At 37.2% G+C, this 26,015-nt stretch overlaps 1 protein-coding gene across 1 annotated transcript in view; it reads right to left on the bottom strand.

The window, feature by feature from the left end:
• LOC124722185 (dynein axonemal heavy chain 7-like) overlaps positions 1-26,015 on the bottom strand; it is a 913,348-nt gene that overhangs the window by 334,891 nt on the left and 552,442 nt on the right. Inside the window, exon 22 of the mRNA XM_047247384.1 lies at positions 17,470-17,686. Within this exon, the coding sequence (XP_047103340.1) occupies positions 17,470-17,686 (217 nt within the window). The remainder of the gene's footprint in view (positions 1-17,469; positions 17,687-26,015) is intronic.

Here is a 26,015-nt window from a genome sequence, read left to right as displayed (position 1 = left end):
AGTAGTGATCGGCCCCTGTCTATGGCTCCCATACTTGCTGTGTAGTCACAAATCATTGATGGCTTCTGGATCACCTCTTCACTGCCTCCCCCCTTTTTCCGGGTGATTTCTTGCATAGCATCTTTGTGATGAGTAGATTCGATGATAACCAGCCTTTTGTCTTTCCACGCTAGAATAACTGTCACTGCATTCTAGAACGCCTTCACATCACCCTTTTCGACTTTTGACAGCTTTTTTCCCTTTACTGGCAAATAAAAAAATATATGGTAAATTTTGTACAGTCCTACTTTGCAAAATATTTCGTGAAATAAACTAATTACCTTGACTGGTAAACCTTTCCGGTTTGCCATTATTGTCCCGGTTAGATGAGTTTTTTCTTTCTTCAACTCCTCTGCCAACTGTAAGCTTGTAGAATACCTGTCAGTGTACATGGGCCTCCCCTGAGCTGGGCAATCTTGCTGTAGTCGAACAGACAAATGAAGGATGATTCGGGACATAAAGGGAAGTTCAGGGCTCACCAAGGACTCCATTGTAGGAGAGCCATAGTAGGGCTCAAATGTCGAAATGTATCCTGTTTCGGAACTGGCCAGGATGTAGACTCGTAGGCCCCACTTCATCAGTTTCTAAGGATTATAGCATTTGAACGCAATTCTACCCTTGAAACCGACAGTAGACTCATCCACTGTAATTTTTTCCCTGGTTAAAAGTGCTCTTCACTCTTGCTGTCAATGAAATCAGCAACATTCTTCACTTTTTGGGTTCAAGTAGCTAATTTTGATAAGCCCCAAGGAGCCAGAGGACAAATGTGAAAGGCCCGGGAAAATTGCAAAAATCAGTCACAACGAAATACTTCTGGAGAAAAGTCCTGCTTTGTTGTCCAATCAGTAGAAAAGTCACTTTCTTCATTCATCACTTTCTTCACTTTCTTCATTCATCGCCATGTTGAGAAAGGTACCCAAAAAAGCTTTTATTTCCATCAAACTCACATCAGGGCAACCTTTCCATTGTGAATGGGATTTCAGGGGGCTCATTTTTTCAATCTTGTGGCGGCTGTATTGGTTTGTCTCGGCCATGAAATTCCTACAATTTGTCACTGCTTCATAAATGTTTTCCCTTTGTGGCACAAAATCAATGTCATTAGGAAGCCCCCCTTTTCCTGTAATATCTGTCCATACACCACCGCCCTGAGGAGCACCACTATTCGTGCCACCGCCGTCATTGAAATCACCACCATCCTCTTCATTTTCTTCAATCATGTTTTTTTAATTTTATTCTTCATTGTCTTCTTCATTTCTCTCTTCATCTTGCTCTTCATTTTTCTCTTCATCATCTTTTTTGTCATTATCACTACTTCCTGACCACTCACTCTCGCCATCATCTTCATCTACATTCCACTCTTCATTACTGTCGTTCAGCAAACTCTCAATGTCCTTATTAGATATGTAGCCACTAACACGAAAATCACCGCTTCATTTGGAAGACAATAAATAACTGAAGCGCAAACATAATCATGACTGCAGGTGTCACGTGAACTCCCTAGCAACAGTGCGACCAATTAGCAGAGCAGTGAGGGAAAGACTGGGGGGAGAGGGGTTGAACACATGCCAATCACCCACACTCTGCATATAGTTCACATTTTTCCAAACAGAATGCGCCCTGTCATGTGTCAATACACTAGGCCAGTCCCTAGATACAGCGCTGAGTGTGTGACGCGACAATCGGTCACGTATAAGGGACTCGTGTCTCGAAAGGGTTAATGGAATTTAACTGTTACTAATACTTCCTGTCATTCCACACAAAGCATATGTTGATGCTTTAAACATAATATGTCTTCAATTTACATTTTTGTTACATACCCCTAAACATGAGAAATTTTTATTATTTAAATTTTTCAAACAGGCCATCCTTTTTGTCTGTCACCTTTCTGCAGATGTGACAGCAATCAACCATTTCATTCTGCAATAGGCCAAACTGTTGTAAGCAAAGCCACTTTGCTGATCAAACCTTGCTGCAGGATCAACTGATATATATATAACACACACACACACACACACACACACACACACACACACACACACACACACACACACACACACATCAGAATCAAACACTGACGCAAAATGATGTCACATTTTTTGTTAACATCGGAGACATAACTGGGAGTCCTCAACTAATTGTTGTACATATAAAATGCCGAAGCAGTGGCATGAAAATGATATGTATATTTAATGCTTCTATAAAGGACTGGTACATAAAAATTCCTACATTTTGTCTACAACAGTCATATAAATATAAAATGGATGAAGTGCAACACTTAATTTACTTGTTCTTCCTATCTGTCAGCACTCAGCTCATAAAATACTTTATGTCTGTGTAACTTCCTCCTTCTCGTATATCTTATTTTCACTCCTTTTGTGATTTTTATTTAGAATTGTTTTTCAGTTTCTCAATGATTGTTAGAGACAGATTTGATAATGAGGTAAATGTATTGTGGAACTACTGTTAGTATATGCAATTGCTCAGGCAGTCATCTTCATGAGGCTTGAATACGTAGTCAACATATAATAATTACTGAACTGTTTCAGGCTGTGACAGAATATTACTCAATATTAATCACTTGAAATAGTCAGAAGGAACAAACATTCTCACCACTAAAATCAAAATAAAGAACTTAAAGCAGTTAAGACGATTTGCAGCAAAGTCCTGTTCAAAAAGATGGATTAAATTAAATTAATTGTACCCACTGATCAATAAAATGAATTTGCAAGAAATATACACAATTTAAAATTTGCTATTGTAATGTGGTCAATTGCATCATGTTAATTATTATAAAGTAAACATTGCTAAAATTTTAGTAAAAGGTTTATAAATAATACTAATATATAATTTTTTGTATGTTTTACTGAATCTATTATCCGATTAAATTTTGTTGCTCTTAAGTATTTCATTGCAGTATCAAAACAAGCAAATCTTTCTTAGGTAAAATAGCTACATGTGTGTATGGGATGCCAGTAAAATCTTTATTAGTGTAGATGCACATGACTGATTATATAACAGAGCAAGGTGGGTCTATTCTACTTCTTATTTTTCTAGTCCCAGGATCAGTATTATATTTTTCCTTTTCTGGTGTATTTTGATTAGTAGTAAACATATGATAGTTGCTGAAAACAGTGAATTCTTTAGTCACACTGCCCTTAATTAATATTTAGAAATTTGTCTTGGAGAGTCTAAATTTTTATGAAATTGAATACTCAATCCTGGCAAGTCACTAGATAGAGTCCAGGCAGGACAGTGTCACACTGTTCATGTTTTAATGTTAAAAAATTTATCAAAGCAGGAAATGAAATGAAGCAGGAAACATCATTTGCTTTCATTTACATACCATATATGATATGGTCTGGAGGCATTTGCTGCTTTGACAGTGCATGGGCACTGTCAACATGTACCACTTATCCTTTTGAAGATTTCCTGAGAGTGACGAATGGTGTGATAAGTAAAACACCTTGATATTTCTTTATAGCTATTTTTATTTCTGTGATATTATTGTAGAGACCTGTGTCGAAGAGTTGATATCTAGATTGTAGATTGTAGGCTGTATTTTATTGGTCCTGTTGTCTACATAGCAGCTTATGCATAAGACATTGGACAAGTCAAGTTATAAATATACAGGCTGAGAGTCATTTCAAGGCATACATATTTAAGCTTAAAATAATACACTTTACACGTAAGTATTTATATAACACATTTCATAAATATAAATATTCTTCAATGGAGTAAAAGCAGTGATGCTGTAAATATGACTTTAGAGATTTTCCGAATGTGTTGACCTTAGTGAGAGCTTTTATGTTTTCAGGAAGTTTGTTATAAAGCTTAACTCCCATGTGAGAAGTACCTTTTTGGCACAGTGCTGTGCTGATTTGAGTCATATGTAAGTTTCTGTTTTGTCTGGTAAAGTGCTCATGTATATCACAGTTTTTTTGCAGTCTCCGGTCCTTGCCTATTACATTTAATTTAAAGAACAAAAGGGTTTCCATAATGTATACACATGGTAATGGAGGAATACCAGATTTCTTAAACAGGGGTTTACAAGAGTCTCTAGGCTTGCACCCAAACAAGATTCTAATGGCCCTTTTTTGTAGTTTAAAAGTGCTGTTAGCTGTTTTAGAGTTTCCCAAGAAGGTGACCCCATATCTAAGACAAGAATGAAAGTACGCATGATATGCATTCAATACTGTTTTCTCACTACAGCATGATTTTAATGAACAAAGACGGTAACATGTTTTGCTCAGTTCTGCATTGAGATATGCAATATGCTTATTCCATCTGATGTTACTCTGCAGCCAAAGTCCTAAGAATTTGGTTTCAGTACAGTTACCAACTGGTTCGTCATTGATAGAGACTGATAGGATAAACATGTCCTTGTTAGGAACATTGTGGAATTTTAGAGCAACAGTTTTCTTACTGTTTATTACAAGCTGATTACTCTGTGCCCAGCAGCTAAGTTGTTTCGTGACCATGTTTACTGTCTGCTGTAACTGTTCATCGTCATCTCCTTTTAGTAGAATTGTGGTGTCATCTGCAAATATGATTGTTTTGTGTGCATCAATATTTAAGCTTAGATCATTTATGTACAGAAGGTAGATAAGTACTCTTTGTATATGTATAACATAAAATTTATTCCAAAACTCTCAATGTATACCACACAATAAATAAAAAAGTTCATTAAAACTAACCACAGTGCCACCTAACTCAGTCTAGACATCTTAAGCCAGTACTTCCATAAATAGAGGTTACAACCTAACTCCAACAAAACAGAAGTTCAAGTTTTCACCTGTCCAATACATTGGTACACAGGGCCCCTGCTGTCCATTTTCAGGGATACAAACCTCATCATAACATGCATCCCAATACCTTTGAATAACATTTGACAGGGCTCTATTTTTTTAAAGAACACTTGATGTGAAAATCTGCTAGGCTTAAGGGCAGATATAACATTCTTCAGGTATTGACACTTGGACTGGTATACTCAGCAACAGAGTACTTTGCTTGTGTATGGCTTAATAGCCCATATGTGAAACATATGTATTTACAACTTAATGAAAACATGCACATTGTTTGTGGGTCAATATGATCTACTCTCACATACTGGTTATCTATCTAGAGTCACATTCTACCTCCTAATATCAGATTGTAGACTGTGCTGCTAGGTGAATACCTGAGGATTGTTGATAACCCCAACCATCCAATATTGAATGGCGTATTTTTTGTGAAGCAAAAAAGATTAAGACCAACAACAAAACTGTCCTCCACAATGTTGACACTACCCAGCATCTAGGAGAGACTCCCTGTATTTCACCAGCCTTGGGCAATCTGGAATAGTCTGAACCACATTTGAACAAGCCATTGAAGTTGTGCAGACATTCACCACAAGTGGAACAAATCATCATTGCTATCTGGTGACTGTGGTGCTGAGGAACAGACGGTTGCCCATGCACTGTCAACATGTACCTCTACCCTTTGGAAGTTTTCCTGAGAGTGATGAGTAGTGTGATAAGTAAAACACCTTGATATTTCTTTAAAGCTAGTTTTATTAGTGTTATATTATTGTAGAGACCTGTGTCAAAGAGTTGATATCTAGTAGATAAGTAATCTCGATATATGTATAACATAAAAATTATTCCAAATCTCTCAACGTATACCACACAATAAATAAAAAAAGTTCATTAAAATTTATTTTTCTGGCTACTGGAGATAATAATAGCCTGCTTTGGGTTCTTGTGCAATCATTCTCTTTAAGGAAATAGTCATTGTTTACTATATGCAAATCAGGTGATGGTGAAATTTTCTATGAGCAACTAGTTGTTTTCCTACATTAATAAAACTTATTTGAAACTCTTCTTCCTTTTCTACTCAACATTCACTTTTTCCAAAAACTTCATATCTCAAAAGTTATTTGTGTTCAAAATTTTTGTACTCTAGAAATTTCTGGTCATAAATTGTGATTACTTCCAAAATTCAGTACCATAATTCTGTAGCCCAAATTTTTCTGATTCCAAAAATGCTTACTTTCATTAAAGTAACTTGTAGTCTGTTAATTATTCAAATCATAAAATTTCACTTTCTCAAACTTTTGATGGGAATTGGGAATCCCTGTGTATCCTAAAATCAACTTCATACAGTAGTACCTATTGTTTTTGCCATTTTCTATTTATATCTCTGTGCGTGGTCAATATTCCCTGTTAGTCCTATTTGGCAGAGGTCCCACACACTTGAGCAGTACACTGAAGTAGCAAAAGCCATAGGCTATCTCCTAAAATCATGTAGAACCACCTTTTGCCTGGTATAATGCAACAGGTTGAGGTTGCATGGATCAACAAGTCGCTGGAAGTGCCCTACAGAAATATTTAGCCATGCTGCCCCTCTCTGCCCACAATTGTGAAATATATAAGATTTTATACATGAAATGACATCTCAATATTTTCCCATAAATGTTCAATAGGATCATGTCAGGTGATCTGTATGGCCAAATTATTCATTCAGATTGTCTAGAATGTTCTTCAAATCAATCATGAACCATTGTAGCACTTGCATCCTTCATCTGTTGACGTAGCCCATTAATGGCAAACTTTGCCCACTGATAATCATACACAAACTTTGTAGCTCTCTGTCATTAAGTGAAGGCTGTTGTCCACTGCGTTGTTCAGGGTGAGAGGTAATGTCTGAAATTCAGTATTCTTGGCACACTTTTGACATTATTGATTCCCTACTGATTTCTGAAATGGAATGTCCCATGTGTCTCACTCCAACTACCATTTAGTGTTCAAAGTCAGTTAATTCCCTTCATTCAGCTGCAATCATTTCCTTAATCTTTTCACATGAAACACTTTGTGTACATGATAATACTGCCATCTGCATATGTGCACAATGCTATCCTATGACTCTTGTCACCTCAGTGTATTCTAGTATGTGTCACATGAGTGATTTGTAAGTAATCTCCTTTGTAGACTGATTGCAGTTCTCCAGCATTCAACCAACAAACCAAAAACCACTATCTGCTTTACCCATGACTGAAACTATGTGATCGTTCCATTTTATAACCCTACAAAGTGTTATACCCAGGTATTTAATGTGTTTACTGATTTCAGCTGTGACGCATTGATATTACGATCATAGAAAACTATGATTTTATAATTTTGTGAAAGGCATAATGTATGTTTCTGAACACTTAAAGCAAGTTATCAGTCTTTGCACCACTTTGAAATCTTATAAAGACCTAACTGAATATTGGAGCTTCTTCAGACAGTACTTCAATATGGATAACTGAATTATCTGCAAAAAGTTATGTTGTCCACAAGGTCAATTAATATACAGCATGAACAGCCAGGGTCCCAACACAATTCCATGGGTCATACCCAGAGTTACTTTTGCATCTGTTGATGACTCTCCATCTGTGGTGCTGAGTCACATGCTTTTCAGAAATCAACAACTACTGCATCTGCCTGACTGCTTTGACCAAAAGCTTTCAGTGCATCTCACGAAAAAAGTGCAAGTTTGGTTTTGCATGTCAGTGATTTTGGAATCCATGTTATCTGGTGTGGAAAAGGTCATTGTGTTTGAGATATCTCATTATGTATTATAGTTAAAGGTGGGGCTAACTCATCCACAAATTGAGTATAGAACCTGTTAGGGATTCCATTAAGGCCTGGAGCCTCATTAAATGTTAACAATTTTAGCTGTTTCTCAACACCACTAATACACTTATTTACTCATCTTTTCAGTAGTACAAGGATTAAAATGGGGCAATTCCACTGGGATTTTTTTGCAAAAAGCATAAGCAAATGGAGTTCAGGATTTTACTTTTGCTTTGCTGTGCTCAGTTTCAATTCCTGTCGCATCTGTGACTGCACACTAACTTTGGTGTTGATAACATATGGTCTGAATTTCTTTGGGTTTTGTAAAAGATCATCTGGCAATATCTCACCAAGGCAGTCTTAAAGGCTTCCCCTGTCGCTCTCTAGACAGCCGAAGGCATTTCGTTCAGCACCTCTCTGACTATAGCCCCATGCTTTGTTTCAAGCCTCTTGCACAGTAGTAACTGTTTATTTAGAAGTGCCTTTACAGTGGCTGTATACCATGGACAGTCCCTTTCACTAAGAACTGCTCTATTGGGTACATATCTGTCCATATCCGTCTAGTTAACAAATTTACATCACTGTTTATTCTGTCTCTGTTCCTTTTAATTTTCATGATTTTTATACTACCATCTGACATGTAATTTCAACAAAATACATTTTCTGACATTACGTACATCTGTAAATAGGGTGAACAAAGAGTCCTGAACAAGAGTCACTCAGTTTCTGTTTAGCTACCAAAAAGTAAACCTTATATTATAAGTCATTCAGATGCTGTAATTCATTTTGTAAGCATCATGGAATTTGCAATTTCTGTTCCACAGTTATATGATAATATTGTGTAGGCAGTCTATATTTAGCTCTCAAAATGAATGGTTCATGTCTGAAGCATGTAAATTAATGTGTTATTCTGCCACTAAACTTTGTAATATAGTACTTATTTGTGTAACATATAATAGGTATGCCTGACGTATAGGCACAAAACGTATTAGTTGATAAACAATCAATCTCATGTGAATTTTACATTAAAGTCACTGGTAATCAATTATTTGGATTTGATTCCTCATCAAACATTGGAATAAAGTCAGACTAACATAATGTTAATGACACTGTAGCATCAAAACTATATTTTGACACTACTAAGTGAAACAGCAGCACGGCCAGAATGGACACAAGTGTGCTGCAGATACCAGTGGGTAAGAAGTGGACCAAATCACCATTGCATCAGATTTAGCAATACCACCTGTCAGTTTCAACATTGTGGGCCAGGGACAAGTGCTTGCAGTACTGACAATGCAGCACAAGGGTGGGCCAAGCGTGGCAGTTGCCACAACTTCTGGTTGCTATCTTGTTTTGGTGTATGCTGTTAGAAGCAGTGCCTCAGCACAAGTGATCACAGAAACTGTATAAATACCCATTATTTTCAGTAGAGGTATTTACAGTCTGGCAGCACCTACTGTGACAGAGGAGGTCCATGTTAGGTGAGGGTGATGTTTTTGCAAGCTGCTGCCACGAGTCTTGGACTCCACCCCTGATCATCCATCTCCTGGTTTTGGGCCCACTTTGAGGAACATGGCACCTTCCTACTGGTGGACCACCTTGGACTGACTTCAGCTGTAGATGGACTTCTGACTCAAAAGGCAGCTGTTTTTGAAAAGGGCAGAGCAGTTGCCCAACACCCTGTATTGTTGCTGTATGCCTCTGCTTGCAAGTGCGGGCACCCCTGCTGGGAGCTGTCTTCTCCTACAAGAACCACAGTTGATTTCCATATCTGCAGGCACACCTTGTCTGACTTCTAAGGTCAGCCCAAGATAGTGCACGAGCTGCCACAGGCATCCCGCAGCAGCTGTTGCATCAAAACCACTGGCTAGACTGCATGTCACACATGACAAGGGATGCGAATCACTACAGAAACTTGCTATGAGTGCTGTAGCTTCTTTTCTAGTAAAATGTGTAACTGTTAATGCTTCAGATACTACCAGTCAGCATCCTGATGTCAACCCACAACCTAGAATCAACCCTGCCACATTAAATGCCATCCATCTGTGACTTGTACATTTTAGCATCAGAAACAACTCTGAGACAGACATCATCAGCCAGATCCAGCATCACATAGCAGCCACTGTGGTCAGCAGTGAGAATTCCAGTGGGGTGAGTGGATGAACTGTTTTGTTTCCTTTTCCTACTTTTGTGTGCAGAGGATGATTTCTAGGCAGGAGTGTAATTGTAACATGAGAGTAGGGTAGTAGTATATTTAAGGGGTTTGTGGACCAAAGAGCATATTTTTTTAAAAATTCCTTGATGTAAAATGGTTCAAATGGCTCTGAGCACTATGGGACTTAACTGCTGTGGTCATCGGTCCCCGAGAACTTAGAACTACTTAAACGTAACTAACCTAAGGACAACACACACATCCATGCCCGAGGCAGGATTTGAACCTGGGACCATAGCGGTCACGCGGCTCCAGACTGTAGAGTCTAGAACTGCTCAGCCACTCCGGCCGGCCTCCTTGATGTGAATCAAGATTTTAGATTTGCTGTACACCTTACAAAAATATGTCTGTACCAAAGAAAGAAATTTCCATTTTATTCAAAAAATAAAAAAAACCTAATAATTTTTTTTCTTTATATACAAGTTCTCCCATATTGTTCTTATCTATGCCAAAAAATGAAATTCTCATTTATTTAAAAATATAAAAAAATACAATAAATTTTTATAATTAATAACTGTCTTTTCATAGGATAATGATATTCTCTTTGTGGCTAATTGACAATCAAGGTCTAGGACAGCTTTCATCACTGGTTGAATATTAGCAACTTTCATAATCTCTTCGTATGAAAAAATAGTTATCTATTAATGTATTACTATATTATACAGTTCTTTTAGAAATGCTTGCAAATGAAACAAAATTATAAGTGTTAAATAATGTGTTTGTATTTTTTTTACTGTGATTTATTAGCAGTCACCACTAATTATTATTTACTTTATTTTGCATGCAGAAGAGATATTTTTGATTCAAAATTTGCAGGAAACTTTTGAGAATTTGACATTACATTACATTAGCCATATTTTTTGGATTATATAGCACTAAAATGTAGGGAATGTGAAGAGAAGTCGAAGATGCATATTTTAAATAAGCAAAATACAACCAAATTATTAGAAATTATAAAATATAATCATATCACAGTACTAATATTAATTATACAATGATCTAAAACTTTAAGAGTTTATGCCCATGTCCTTACCACTGGAGTAGAAAGAATAAACTGCCTGGCAAAAAACTGAAGTACCCACAAGGATAGCAAGAAAGAAAATGAAACTTCACACATCAAGAGAGTGCATGATTTGATTTGTGTTATTACAGTATTGAGAGAAATTCACAAAGATGTTTGTAGCATGAGTCCACTTATGAGTATCACATTGCAGCCTCTGGCCTGCACTTCTCCTGAGTCAAGGTGCCATACAACTATTGTAACTGGTCCTTGATGACCTGGATACTGGCAAAGGATGAAGTCAATGCCCAAGTTGTTACCATATACACTCTATCACAGACATATCTGGGGATCTTGCTGTCCATGTGAGTACTCAATATCAGGCAGACCAATTATAGAGACATGTACCATGTGCTAATAAGTATTGTCTGGTTGAAAAATGCCACCATAATTCTGTCACATGAGAGATAAGATGTAAGAGTGCAGAATGTCCATACATTCCTCCAGACGCTGTCAGCCATGTTCTGAAGTCTTAATTGATGGCTCCCCACATGATCACTCCAGATGTAACACCACTGCGCCTTTCCAAAACAGTGGAAGATGGGGGCCTCTCCCCAGGTTGCTCCCTTTCTCACTAAAGATGGTCATACAGGATAGTGCAGCACCATGATTCATCACTGAACAAAATGTAACATCATTCATCAGCAATCTACGTTTTGTGGTCACAGCAGGACAAAACACAGGTGTTTGTTTAGTGGTATTAACAGCAGTGTACTCATAGGGCCATAGTTCCATAGTATGGCTGCTGCCAGTCTCTGACAAATTGTGTGGGATGACACAGAATGCTGTTGGGAGACCATTACTAGTTGTCAGATGGTGGGTGCAGATATGAAGAGTTGTGACATGCTTAGTGCACAATACAGTGATCCTACCTTGTGTTAGTGAACCAGAACCTTGATGATGAGTATGCCTACCCTCTTATTCCCTTGCAGTCCAATGTCCGTCACATTTGAATGCCCCTCAAATCTGGGAAACTTCATGATTTGGCCCATGAGGCCCCTTTCAATGTCTACCAAGTACTGATAACACACATGTTGACAAGCACTTCCTGATGAAAAATGGCACCATGATATAGTCACATGAGATCTGGTGACTTATTTATTTTCTACTCTTCCAACTGTTTCACTATGCCAGGAATGCTTATTACTATGTCATCCACAGGCGACACTGTGTGATGGTTAAATGATAGAATGTTTGCATGTTTCTCCTGCATAAACAAATTCTTAAATGCTAAATTTAAAACTTCAGCTTTCATTTTGTTATTGTCAACAGCCCAACCAGACAGGTCAACAAGAGACTGGATAGAAGTATTAGACAAGCTTACCATTTTACATAGAACCAGAATTTTCTTGGCCAGATCTTTTGCTAACGTATGATGGCAGTAGTTGTTGAATGCTCCATGTGTAGATCTTTTAACAGATGCATAAATCTCTACTAACCTTTGCTGTCTTCACTTGTGCAGTCTCTTTGTAGCTGAGAATGCAACAGCCTTTTCTTGCCCAGCATTTTCCGAATTTTGTAGCTAAACCATGGTGGGTCCTGTGCATCCTTAATCAACTTACTAGGCACATACTTGTCCATATCTGTTAAATCTGTTCAAACATTGCCCATAATTTCTCTATGTCCATCATACTGGAACTAAATGATGACAGTTAATTGTCTAAGTGAGATGTTGACAACTGCTTATCTGCTCTTTCTAGCAGAAACACTTTCCTATCCTTCGTGACTGATTTATTAATTTTCATAACCGTAGTTGCTATAATGACATCATGATGACTAATCCCCATCTCTATACTGATGTCACTGATGATACCCAGCCTATTTGTAGCTGCAACATCTAAGATATTTCCATTGTGTGTGGGCTGTTGAACTAACTGCTCAAAAAGTTTTCAGAAAACATGATCAAAAGTGCTTCATAAGACTGTCTGTTCGTATCACCTCCAATGAACCCATACACCTCCCATTCTATACCTGGTAGGTTAAAATCACCTCCACCTAGTATTGCATGTTCTAGGTATTTATGCAATATGATGGTAGATTTTCTTTGAATGACTCTAGAACTATCACAGCAGAATTGGGTGGTCCACAAACAAATTGAACAATTAACTTGGTTTCACCTAGACCTGTTATATGTGACCAGATAACTTCAGTGTAACATTTAATTTTGTCCTCAACAGAGACAACATTTTGGTAAACAGTCATGAACACTCTTTCTCCTATGACATCCAATCTGTTTTTCCAATATATGTTCCATGACTCACTAAATATCCCAGAGCTTTCTCCTTTGGGTTTCAGCCCACTCTCAATCCCAAGAACAATTTAAGCATGAGAACTTTTCTAGAGGGTCGTAAATTTGGGGACTTTGTTATGAATACTTCAACAATTTCCTGATAGAATTTTGACTGTAGTAGTGTCTATACTCTGAGCATGGTCTGATTTTTCTATCTGCATATTGAGCAGTGAGTGTTCATAAGAGTACCTCAAGCTCTCACCTAGCTTAAAATGCCTCCCATTTCACTCAACAAGTAGTCTGCTAAAGTAGCTTCTTCTTTTATCTAGTGCACCCCTGATCTGTTAAGAGGAGATGTGCAATTCCTCACCTGATAACACAGGTCCAAAAGGAGCTGAGAAAGAATGCAAGGGCCTCTTCTGCCAGAATTTTTGTGACATATTTGCACATTTGCTTTTTGAAAATCTGCATGAGATGTTCTGCCTCACCATTGGATTTTGGATGAAATGGAGGTGGCTTCACATGGTGGATGACATAGCAGGAACAAAAGTCTTAAAATGATTGAGATAAAGATTGAGGAACCATCATACTGGGTAGGCATTCAACAGAAAAAAATTGCTGACACCACCTTGACTCTTGTGTTGGCTGTGGCAGATGTGCAATGAGCAACATCAGGAAACTTCAAAAAGGCATCAACAACCAACAACCCCAAAGTGTCTAAGTAATTTCCAGCAAAGTTAATATGGAATCTTTCCCAAGTCAGCAAGGGTGCTGCCAAGGGTAAAAACACTGCACTGAGCCACCTGTTGATTTGAACACTTGTGGCAAGACATAACCAGACACTCCACCTCATGATCATTACCAGGCCAGAACATGCACTGATGTACCAATTTTTTTTTTAGTGTGAGAGGCTCCACAGTGACCTTGATGTGACAGGTTGAGAACCATACACAGCAGTGCTCAAATCACTATACAGTGGATACCCCCTTCCACCGACAAGAGAATGACACAATCCAACAGGGAAAGGCAATGACAGAAAGCATAGAAATTATGCAATCTTTCAGATGCACAGTCCAGTGGATGATCAGCCCACCTGTGTAGCATCATGTGCACAACTTCTTTTAGCTCTGGGTCTGCAGATGTGGCTGATGCAATTCTGAAGCTGGTAATGGGGCAACCATCAATAGTCTGTCTAGCTTCCATATCAAGTTAAAAATACAACTGTCTTTCATGACCAAACAATGGATCAGGTCCCATGCTTAGCTGAGACAATGCATTTGCATTTGCCTGCTGTGATATAGAGCAGAAATGGATCTTGTAATTATGTCATGACAAATATAAGGTCCAACACTGAAGGTCATCAGCAACTCTGTCAGGTAAAGCAACTACAGGCTAAAGCAAGGAAACAAAGATTTATGAACTGTGACTAGGTGGAATTTTATACTATCTAAGATTACATAAAATTTTTGTTTGAGATAAAAGAGTACAAGGGCTTCTATTTTGACTTGTTAATAGTGCTGCTGAGCTCTGTTGAGCATTGTGGATGCAAAAGTGATGGGTTGCTTAGAGCCATCCACATGATAATGGACCAGGACTGCCCCAACCATGTACTGGGACACATCTATGGTAAATATGAATTGTTTATGAAGTTAGAAGGCCAATAGACAAGACAGAGAGGGTAATTTGTTTTTAAGCTGCACAAATGCATGCTGACAGGCCAGAAACCACTTGAAAGAAAAGTTTCTATGAAGCAGCTGGTGCAGAGGGTGAGCCAGAGTGGCTGCACTTGGAAGAAACCTGTGAGAGTAAGGTATTTTACCATGTAACATCTTTAGTTTCCCCAAATTGGTCAGATGAGGCAAAATTGAAATAGCATTGACATGCTGATCCAGGGGTCAAACACCCTGGATGGAAAGTTCATGACTGAAATACATAATAGAGGGTTGAAGAAAATGGTGACTTAGTAAGATTATACTATTTGCAAAAAAGTAAACAAAGAACAGAGGTTATGTAAGTATTCTTCTGTTGTAGCACCCATTACTACAATATCATCAACATAGTTGATGCAGCAAGGAATCTGTGCCATAAGTTGATCCACAAAGCATTGGAAAATAGCTGGGGCACTAGCTACACCCAACATTAAAATACTAATAATGATAAAGACCAAAAGGCATGTCCATGAGAAGCCATTGTATCAATGCATCATCTAATTGATCCTGCAGGTATGCATTACCTAAGTCAGTTTTGGAGAAGAATTGGTCCCTGGCCACCTTTGAAAGTAATTCATCAGTTTGAGGCAGAGAGTATGTGCCAATAACAGATTGTGCTCTGGTATTAACTTTAAAGTCTCCACAGAGTCATAACTGGCTTGATGGCTTTCTGACAAGCACCACTTACTTGTTGAAAACTGTTGGACAACACCTAGTGATGTCAACTGATCCAAATTGGACTTAACTTGTAAGGTCACAGGTATGATCTGTGCCTGAAAAAATGCAGCAAAGATGGAGGTTTCAGCATTTTATCTCCTGTGAAGTTTTTCACACAGCATAACCCCTCAAAAACAAATGCAAAAATTCAGAATGCAATGAATCTAAGTCCTGATAAGGAGCTTTATGCCCTACAAGATGTACAGTGTCAGTAACAGAAAACTCAAAAGCAACAAAAACGTCTAACTCAATCAAATTCTTAATATGAGGATCATTATCAACCAAATATATGTTAGGAAAGACTACAGATTTGTAAGCTATGGTGCCAGTAGATTGAACAAGAACAGGAATATACCATTTGTTGTCCCTTACCAGGTGTTTGAGAGGAGCCAATGGTGAGGAGCCCAGCCTTGCATATGTTTGAGAGTTGAGGAGCAAAACAGCCACTCTTGTGTCCACTTGGAGTGACAATTGTTTGTTCAGCACAGACACTTCAATAAAGAGTTTAATCTGACCTGCAGGCAACAATGCAATAGAATGAATGTCAATGTCCATTTGTTCAGAGGAAGGCTGAGAATGATAAACTGATACAGTGCGGTCTTTCTTGTGACACTTGTGGCACACTGCCTACCACCTGGGGTATGCAGCCACCTAATGTTGCATAAAGCAAGATGGCCTTGATGGAAGTGCTGCATGGTGCCTTTTTGTTGTCATCAGTGGGATTGTCAGTTGCAGATAGGTTTCCTCAACAGCAGTAGCTTTCTCTTTGCTCATCAAGGCTGTTGCTGTGCACCAGTGGTTCACTATCAAAATGGGGATGTTCCTCCCCAGTTTGATTTTTTTGGCCTGTACTGCAGGAGACAGAAATGTTTAAAACTTCTTCCAAGGATGGATCCTCACATTGAATGGCTCTCTGATGAACTTCCTTATTAGCTGCTTGACAGAAGACCACATCTCTAACCATGGAGTCTGCATAGGATTCCTTGGAGGTTTTAGCAAAAAAGCAACACATATGTCTCAAACCCTACAGTTCTGCTGCCCTATCCCAATAAAACTGATGTGGCTGCTTGCAGCTCTGATAAAATTATACACAAGTGGCAATGCCACAGGTGCTCTAGTGATAATAAGAAGACAACAAACTTCACATAACATCAAAAAGAGTGAGGGTGATTCCTGCAAAGAGTCTAAGTGATACAACAACTGGTACATGCAAGGAAGAATCAATGATAAAAACAAAGTATTACAAGTGTCTGCAGCCATCACCCTAAATGCAAGGACGTGCTGGTGGAGACATATTTAATAAGCTTCCCAATCTTTAGAAGAGTCATTATATGGCAGGAGTGGCAGTGAGTGAACCTCAAACAGTAGAGCCTGAACACTCAACAGAGCCATGAGTTTTTCTAAAGTGGCCTTAGTAGGCTGCTGCTGCTGGAGAAATGATTGAAGCACTGCCTCCCTGGAGAAGTTAACGAAAAAACAGTCAGTGAAGCTGAGTACACAAAAGTTTCACCTGTTCGCACTTGTGTTATAACTCTGAACACAATAAAAGCCACAGTTACAAGAAATCACAGCATGACAGCATACACATAAGTAGTATAACACAGTTTAGTGTAATATTCAAGACTGCTGGTGGGAGCCAGTGCATGGAAATATAAAAGAGCATTTGCCCACTAGGAGCCACTGGCTATTGGCTGCAGGTGATTGAGGCACTGGCCATGGTTGGTGTCTCTGGTGAGGGCCTGGAGCACGTGAATGGCATGCTACTCAAATTTGTGATGCCCACTGTGGTAGTCGTGGTGGAGATGTAGTAATGTGCAGGTTACTACGTAAATTTTTCTCTTCGAAATTGCAGTAGTTAAAATTAACAAGAAATAAAAATTCAAAAATGTTTTTATCATCATAGTACTAACCAATTAACTTCTCAGCTCTCATGAGCTTGTTGGTAGATGCTGCAACCTCATTCTCCAGCACTTTTTTTCTTTGATTTGCCTCATTTAATTTTGCATTAAGTTCTGCTAACTGTTCTTCTAGCTTCCTAACTTGTGCACGTTTCTCTTCTAGAAGAGCAATGGTTGCATTGTATTCTCTTTCTGCAACTTGTAATTTGGCTTTCTTGGGTGCAACTTCCTGAAAAATTGTTTGTGATTAAAATTTATTAACAGTTGTCATCTGTTACTGAATACAGAGAGTTAACATTAGCTACATAACAATTTTTGAAAATGAATATGATTAATTCGAAAAAATCACAGTAAAGTACATTAGGGAAGTGATCATTGGCACAATTTCTTAACACATTTGTAAGACATACACATCTGTAAGGCATATATTGCCTTGTACAATGAGTCAATTTATGTCTATGTCATTTATCACAGTAACAGTTCTTTGACTGCCTGCACCATAGAATGTGTTACACTGTTTCCAATATAATAAAATAGGAAACTTTAATATAAGGATTTAAAAACAGAATGAATAAAGCATTCGAAAAACTTGATATCTGGGCACCCAAAGTAAAACGGAAAACTCACATTTCATTAATCTGGTGTTTCCTACAGACAAAAGAACTTATAACAACAGAAATACACCTGTTCAACAAACTATAATTCTTCCAGCTTTGTACATAAATGCCCTCTGACAGCTACTCAGTGCTGTGTCTGTGACCTGGAATGTATGCTATGGTACATGATTTGACACCCTTACATAAGTTTATAGCTTATACATAAGCTTATAGCTCATGCAATATAGATAATATTTAGGAACAAGGACTAGTAAAATTCATTGTCAGTTTTTACTGAATAAATATAGGTCACTGATTCCCTTTTTTGTTCATTAATAATCCATTAAAAGTTATGCCAGCTGTTAATATTGCTCCCTATATCAAAGAGAGAAAGCCACAGCTTTTATTGATACCATGTTTTGTATTTTAATCCAAAAACTTTAGAGGTTGTCTGAACTATTACAAATATCAGGTGTATTTTGCAATGGATATTTTGAAATGAAGGGAAACTTTTAACTAAAACTATAAGAAAAATAAAAAAAAGTCAAATTTCCAATCAATGAGTTCAGATGTCACAATATCTGGAAGCTCTGTGAGGAAGACATCTGCAGCAGACTTCAGGTTTATGTGAACCACTCAAGAAGTTCAAATACTCTCTCTAATGGTAATCTTGTTGGAAAGAAAGAATTTCCCCATGTAGTGACAATGCGAATAGTTCTACTACTCATCTATTTATCTCATCATAGTAACATAGCAAGTTTCCCATGGAAACTTTTCACCACTGAGGAACAATGTGATGATTATACCTATTGCCAGATAATTCTCTGCTTGTTTCCATGTACTAGCTTGACAGACAGTCCAATGAACATTCTGTTAACTTCCTATAGGAATAGACTGTGACTGTAACTGCCTGTAAATCAAAGCTGATGACAAAAAGCTGGACATGATATTCCTCACTGTGAATTACAACAATGCCTTTGTTACCTCTGTGATGCATGACACCATTCATCTTGTGCAGGATATAGTCCCTAACTACTGTAGCATTAGGAGTGTACTGGAATCAGAAGAAAAGAAGACTTACCAGTATGGAAAACGGGAACACATGTACACTGTACACGGTACAAAGGTTGACTGGAACATTAACATGGCGGCTTGTCAGACCCGTTAGAGTTCAAAGATCATGCTTCATGTGGTTGATGTGACCTATCTACGCCACACCAGTATCAGAAACCTACATTGCTCCACATGACTCCTAAACCGGTTTCAATGTCTCTGTAAAACTGGGGTCATTTTACTGGTCATGTCAATCCTTTCTTTCTCTACCTTACTTCTTGGGAGGGCACGGGGCCTATGACAGGACCAAGGCTCTGCTATGTTCACGTAGTAGTAGGTCACAGTAGTTATGCAGATACGACGAGGCCTACATGATATAGACTAGCCTGAAGAGCTATAATCAAACCAGGCTTTGCACTGAAGACCGAAACAACAATGATGTAGGTGTGGCTAGACACACTCATAAAAATAAGAAAATTTTATGCCTTCACTGAGATATTTACTATACAATGATCCTACTTAATACAGCCTCATGATACTACTACTACTTCTAATATAGAAATGGTGCTGCAGTATTGTATCTGGATGCCAATAATCCATGTCACTTAATCTACAAAGTATTAAGCTTACGAAAGTAATATAAAACAATATACACACAAATTTTTTAAATAATTGAGTGATCAAAATTTGGCATTCAGTGTGATGTGTCTACATATGACCATACCTATATGCTGAATTATATGCTGTACATTATATTTCAAAGCCTCTGAAACTTATAAATTTACTTTAATAATTCATAAACTGTCAGTCAGAAGAGCTTTTATTATCTTGACTGAATGGATGGACATGTAATCTAAAAACAATTTGTGTGAAACCTCCACACAGCTATTCGCATAGTAGCCACTGGTGTGTAGTGCATCACTGAGTGAATTAGAAGCTTCCTACAGTTTTCAGTCATATGGCACAGGTCTTGGAAGTTGAACCTAACATGCCTTAAAACTTCTGAAATATCTAGTTGAAGCCTTCACAAGATTCAGAACTACTGTCCCCAGGATCTGTCCCGGGGTAATGCTGTAAATTTTGAGCTTCATTGTAATTCAGTGATCAAGGCTGGTCTTCTCCATCTTCTCTATCAGTCAATGGAATGATCTGAGTATGACTTCAGAGTACAGATGAGAGGTATCATTTCTTCCAGTGTGTGCAACAGTCTTCAGCTGGTTGCATTCTGTTTCTCTATGGCAGCCAGAACAACTTCTTAAATGTGTAGAAAGCCACTGTTTGAACACACAAAGTGCACATGATGATCTGTCTTATTCTTTGATGCCATTTCCATTATGGCTACCATTATTTGCCTTATATGTAAACTGTTGATGATAAATGCACACTTTTCTTCTTGATATGTGACTCAGCAGACTTCCCAACACTTTAAGTGTCAGACTTGTCGATAATGGGGTGGGTGTAGTAGCCTAAGTTCTTCCCAATCCGTCTCCCCTGTGCCGGGTACCTGGACCTACCACTGACCCACCACTCACAACCAAGTTGATGAGATTTTCATTTTTTTCAATTTATTGCTCGTAACACATAATTTTACATGCATGTGTGTTTTAAACTAAGTATAAAGTTTTTACAATTACAATTTTTTTAGTTTACATTATTTATTATTACATTATAATTCATGATAAATTCAAATTATAAGGGCATTTTTGGATAAGCCACTGCTTGACTCACTTTTTAAAAGTATCCCCTGTCAATATCTTAACTTCATTTGGTAATAAATTATATAAAAAAAACTCCTTTGACATAGGAGCTTTTCGCTGTTAGAGTTAATATTCTGTTAAACATATGAAAGTCTTTTTTATTCTTTGTTATATAGTTGTGAATATTCACATTCATATGCACATTCCTTTTTGTAGTCTTAGTGTCTTCTTTCACTAACATTATAGTTTCTAGTATATACATGGCATAAACTGTGAGACTATTGCATCTAAATGATGGGGGTTTGCAAGAAATTCCTGGTTTTACTTTTGGTATGATCCTCAAGCTTGCTTCTACAGTATGAAAACCCTTTTCATTTAGTTTGGCATTTCCCATCCCACAGTACTATCCCATGACAAGAAAGGGTACACTAATCCGTAATACACAGTCCTTAGGATTTCAGAATTAATATATGGTGATAATCTTCTTAATACGTATAGCCTTGGTGTTATTTTTTACAGACATAATCAGCTTGCTGCTTCCATGAAAGTCAATCACCTATGCATAAACCCAAGAATTTAGATCTGTACAGGTTTTTGGTAGACTTTCATCAATCACAGTATTCTTTCTGTTTGGGCCACTTGGTTTAAAATGAATAATATTAGTTTTTTCTATGTTAACTTTTAGGTTGTCTCTTTCGAAGCGGGCTCTTGGATGTTCAATAAAGTTATGTATCTCTTCAACTAGGCTGGTCTCACTTTCAGCATTGCAGACACCAGATGTATCATCTGCATACATAATGATCATTTGAAACTTCCTGGCAGATTAAAACTGTGTGCCGGACTGAGACTCGAACTCCGGACCTTTGCCTTTCACGGGCAAGTGCTCTACCGCCTGAGCTTAGGTAGCTCAGGTGGTAGAGCACTTGCCCGCGAAAGGCAAAGGTCCTGAGTTCGAGTCTCGATCTGGCACACAGTTTTAATCTGCCAGGAAGTTTCATATCAGTGCACACTCCGCTGTAGAGTGAAAATTTCATTCTATAATGATCATTTCCTTATTGTCAAGAGAACTTTACATAGCATATGAATAAGACTGGGCCTATAATGGATCCCTGAGGTATACAAATTGTTTAACCCTTCTAATACCAAGTATTTTTTGTTATACTGAGTACCATTGGGGTCTTTAGTGACCCCAACCGAATTTATTTGTTATTAAGGATAGTTTTAATAATGGTAGAATAAAATCACGTTCCTTATTTTTTCCACAGTCTAAAACATGATATCAGTGACATTACATTAAATTAAAATGCATTTTTTTTAATTATTTATTTCTGTAAAATTAACAAATGATACTCATGAAACTACAAACATTTTTGATTAAATTCAGAATTGACATTTATGATACATTACACTTACAAAAATAAATTGCAGAGTGGTTTTTACACACAGAACATCCACATTTTGAATATTTATCAGTGAATTTTCTATCCTCAGGCCTTTTACAAAACGGACACCTTCTTCTTTTTTTTGTCTGTAGTGTTGATGGAAGTACTGGAGAAATAATTTGGTCTGGCCTTCTTCCGACGAGCTGCTATCCTAATTCTATGAGAAATGCCCATCTCTTGTAATTGGTCCTTTCTGCCCAGTGTGGTTTAAGATTTAGCCATATGATAAATGCATTCAGTGCACTGATATCAATCATGTTGTAAAATAATACCATTGGCCACCTTCTGCTCATCCTCTTTGTAGTGTATGTTCTAACCAGCTTGTCCATGGTATCTACTCCTGATTTTGCTTTATTATAATACAGAATCATAACTGGCTTGCATTCTTCATGATCTTCCACTTCCTTCCTTGAATGCATTGTACTGAGCAAAGTTACAACTTTTCCCTTTTTTGGACAGTATGAAACATTTGAAACATGCTCTTGGAATCCAAAAATAGATGAATATTTGATTTGAATTTTGGTCTGAGTGAAAGCTTGTGGTAGTTCTCCTTTATTTTTTCTAATTTTTCCTAAGAGTGTGAGACTGATTTTCAGAAGTTCTCTAGCCAAACTAAGGCTAGTGAAAATTTGTCAGTTCTTACATTTCTGCCACTGTTTTCTAAGTCTTTCACCATATCTAAAGCAACTCTCTTGCCTTGACCAACTTCACGAGATTCATTTTCTTGTTGACCAGTGTAAACTTGGAGATTGAGAACATACAGCCCATAATTTAAATCCACATTTTCCTGGTTTTGAAGGAATATATTGTCGAAATGGACATCTACAACGAAATGCCACAAGTTGTTCATCAATTGTTATGTTGCTGTGAGGAACATATGCTTCTTGAAATGTGTGTACCCACATTTCAAATATTTCTCTAATGGGAGCCAGCTTGTCAGAAGCACAGTTGTGATGTCTCACATCTGCGTCATCAAATCAGATGCACCTAGAAATTTGCATAAAGCAATTTCTAGCCATTGCTTCACTAAAAATGGGTCTACCATCCTCTTTGTTCCACAGATGTGTAACTACTTCATTATGGGCCTTGTAAGCACCTGCTAGGATCAAGACAATGATAAAGCACTTCAGTTCAATTGCATCTACTGGTTTCCATTTACTACCATAAACAAGACTACCCTCTTTGTTAGTCCACGTTAGAATTACATCAACAATGTTTCTCCTAAGAAACAACTGAAAAGCTGATTCTATGGCGTCTAAAGTTATCAGTGCGAATTTTGTTGGACCTGGCTTTACTCGCATTATGCTCCATCTCTCTTCTCTTCCACAAGCTCTTCTCAACTTGTGTTTGTGCAACAATTCTTCTTTGTTTTTAGACCTACACAAACTAAAAAATAAATAAATAAATTTAAAAAATACAAAGGGTATATTTTGCCATTAGACCCTGATGCACATTTACAAAAATACAATGTGTACTAACATATAACAGTCAGAAATATGTGTTACTTCCTGTTCAGGCTGGACATCTGCACTGTCCAAATCTTCTTCTGAACTTCCGTCTGATTGAAGAATATTCTCTTCTAAGACATCAATTTCTCCATCGCTGCCTGAGACATCAAAAACTATACCACTGATATCACTATTTGATTCTCCAGATAGAGGATTATCCTTTTTTCAAGTATATGATGGACAAATTGCACTGCTGCTGACGTGGTACTTCAACCTCTTCTGAAACCATGCTAGAAATCACTTAATGTGTCAGCATTGTTGTAATGTTCCAGGATTTTTTATATGTTATTTTCTCTGTGAGTTTGCTGAAAGTTGAGATTATTGTAATGGGTCTGTAGTTCTGTACATACTTTATTTCCCCCTTTTTGTATATTGGTTTAACTACAGCCAGTTTCAACTTATCAGGGAACGCACTGTTTTTGAGAACACAGTTTATTAAATGAACTAGTGGTTCCATTAGTTGATGTTTGCATTTTGTGACGACACTCATCTGCTTTGTTTCTTCATCGGTTGTCCTCGGTGTTGACATACTGCACTGCTACACTGGCTGAAAAGTGGAGTTTGTTATTTGGACATGGACTATTGTAAATAATGTAGCCGACAGATGCACAATTGTGTTCCACAGTTTTTTACTTTCACTTTTCACAACCCCCCAATAATACACGGCTATATATGGCCAGTCCACTATTGTTATAACTTCCCATAAGCCTCATTAATAGTTTGCAGGTGAACATCCACATACTGCTACAAGAGTTCCCTGTTGAACATCAATGAGCAATAAAAACATAACCACATAGTTCACAGTTCTTTCGGAATAATCAGGTAATAATCAGGTAAGTACAGAACAGACACTGTCATTGTTTTAACACACAGCATAATTGTGTTACACTTATTTCACAGTTAAGTTGATGCATTGTTGTTGTTCTAACCAGCACAGGTTCCTTGTCTGAAACTCGGCCATGTACTGACTGACTTATGACCAAAAATCGGGCCCTTAAATATCATCACAATAATAGGTGCTGAAGCTACACATTGTTTGAATTTGAATTTACAGAAATTACAATTAAAACTTAACTCATTAAATTAACTGAATACATAGAAAAATTTCTTCTTTTTAACAGTTCCTTCTACTACAAGAGTTAGGCCAAATTATTTGTTTAAATCATGAAATTAATAAATATCATGAGGCAAACAATACTTTTGACAAAACTGTTAATTACTTTGGAGTTAATTAAGGGCTGGCTTTGCTAACATGTTTTCGAATAGCACCAAATAGATACTTTAAGATTACTAGTAGTTGTTCCTTCAAATCTTTATAATTAGTACAGAATTTATATTTGTTTGTAAGTCAACAATAGAATTTAAATTATGAAACTATTACTGATTTCGCCCTATAATGAAAGATACTAACTAGGAATAGTCACAATAAACTAGAAAATCAAATGCGTACATAAAACTAAGCACAAATTCGATCTGGTGTTATATTCTTTAAAACTGAGGTCCAACCTTTCTCTTTTATGGAAATGCAGACAATATTCACGTATACTAATGGTAATTAGTTAAAACTGAAAAAATGAATTTTAAAGAGGCAGATGACAAAACAAGAGGGCAAGTAAAAATATCCCAGCTTACTTCATCACAATTTCTTCAATAGAAGGAAGAGATTTGTATTGTATTGTATTTTTATTGATCCAGGCAATCATAGTAGTGTACAGCTGTACATATGATATTGGATAGGTCAAGGGAGCTATTTACAAGTAATTTTTACAAATTGATTTTTACATTATTTTGTAGCAAAGAAATTATCTATCTTAAACAAAACCGTTAATACAAATCATAGAAATGTAAGATTGTACATACGATATTGGATAGGTCAAGGGAACATATTTCCAAGTAATATTTAATAAATTGATTTTACATTATTTTGCAATGAGGAAGTTAGCTATCTTTAAGAAAACAGTAAATACAAATGTTGTATGGTAAAATACAATTAGCCAATACAAATGTAATAGTAAAGTAGTCCAGTGTATTTCATAGACATGCACAGTATATAATTTTCAGACCTAATTGAACATTTATCATATTTTTTACATTTTTAACCCCTTTCAAAAAAATGATCAACTGCATAAAAGCAATGGTCCAAGAGATATTTTTTTAACTTATGTGTGAAGGCTCTTGGGTTCTTTGTTGCTTTGATTTCATTGGGTAAATTATTATACATTTGTATCCCAACATTTAAAACACTTTTTTGGTAGCAGGTAG

The sequence above is a fragment of the Schistocerca piceifrons genome, chromosome X, assembly GCF_021461385.2.
Source record: "Schistocerca piceifrons isolate TAMUIC-IGC-003096 chromosome X, iqSchPice1.1, whole genome shotgun sequence".
NCBI lineage: Eukaryota > Metazoa > Arthropoda > Insecta > Orthoptera > Acrididae > Schistocerca > Schistocerca piceifrons.
This window is presented reverse-complemented; position numbering and strand designations above follow the sequence as displayed.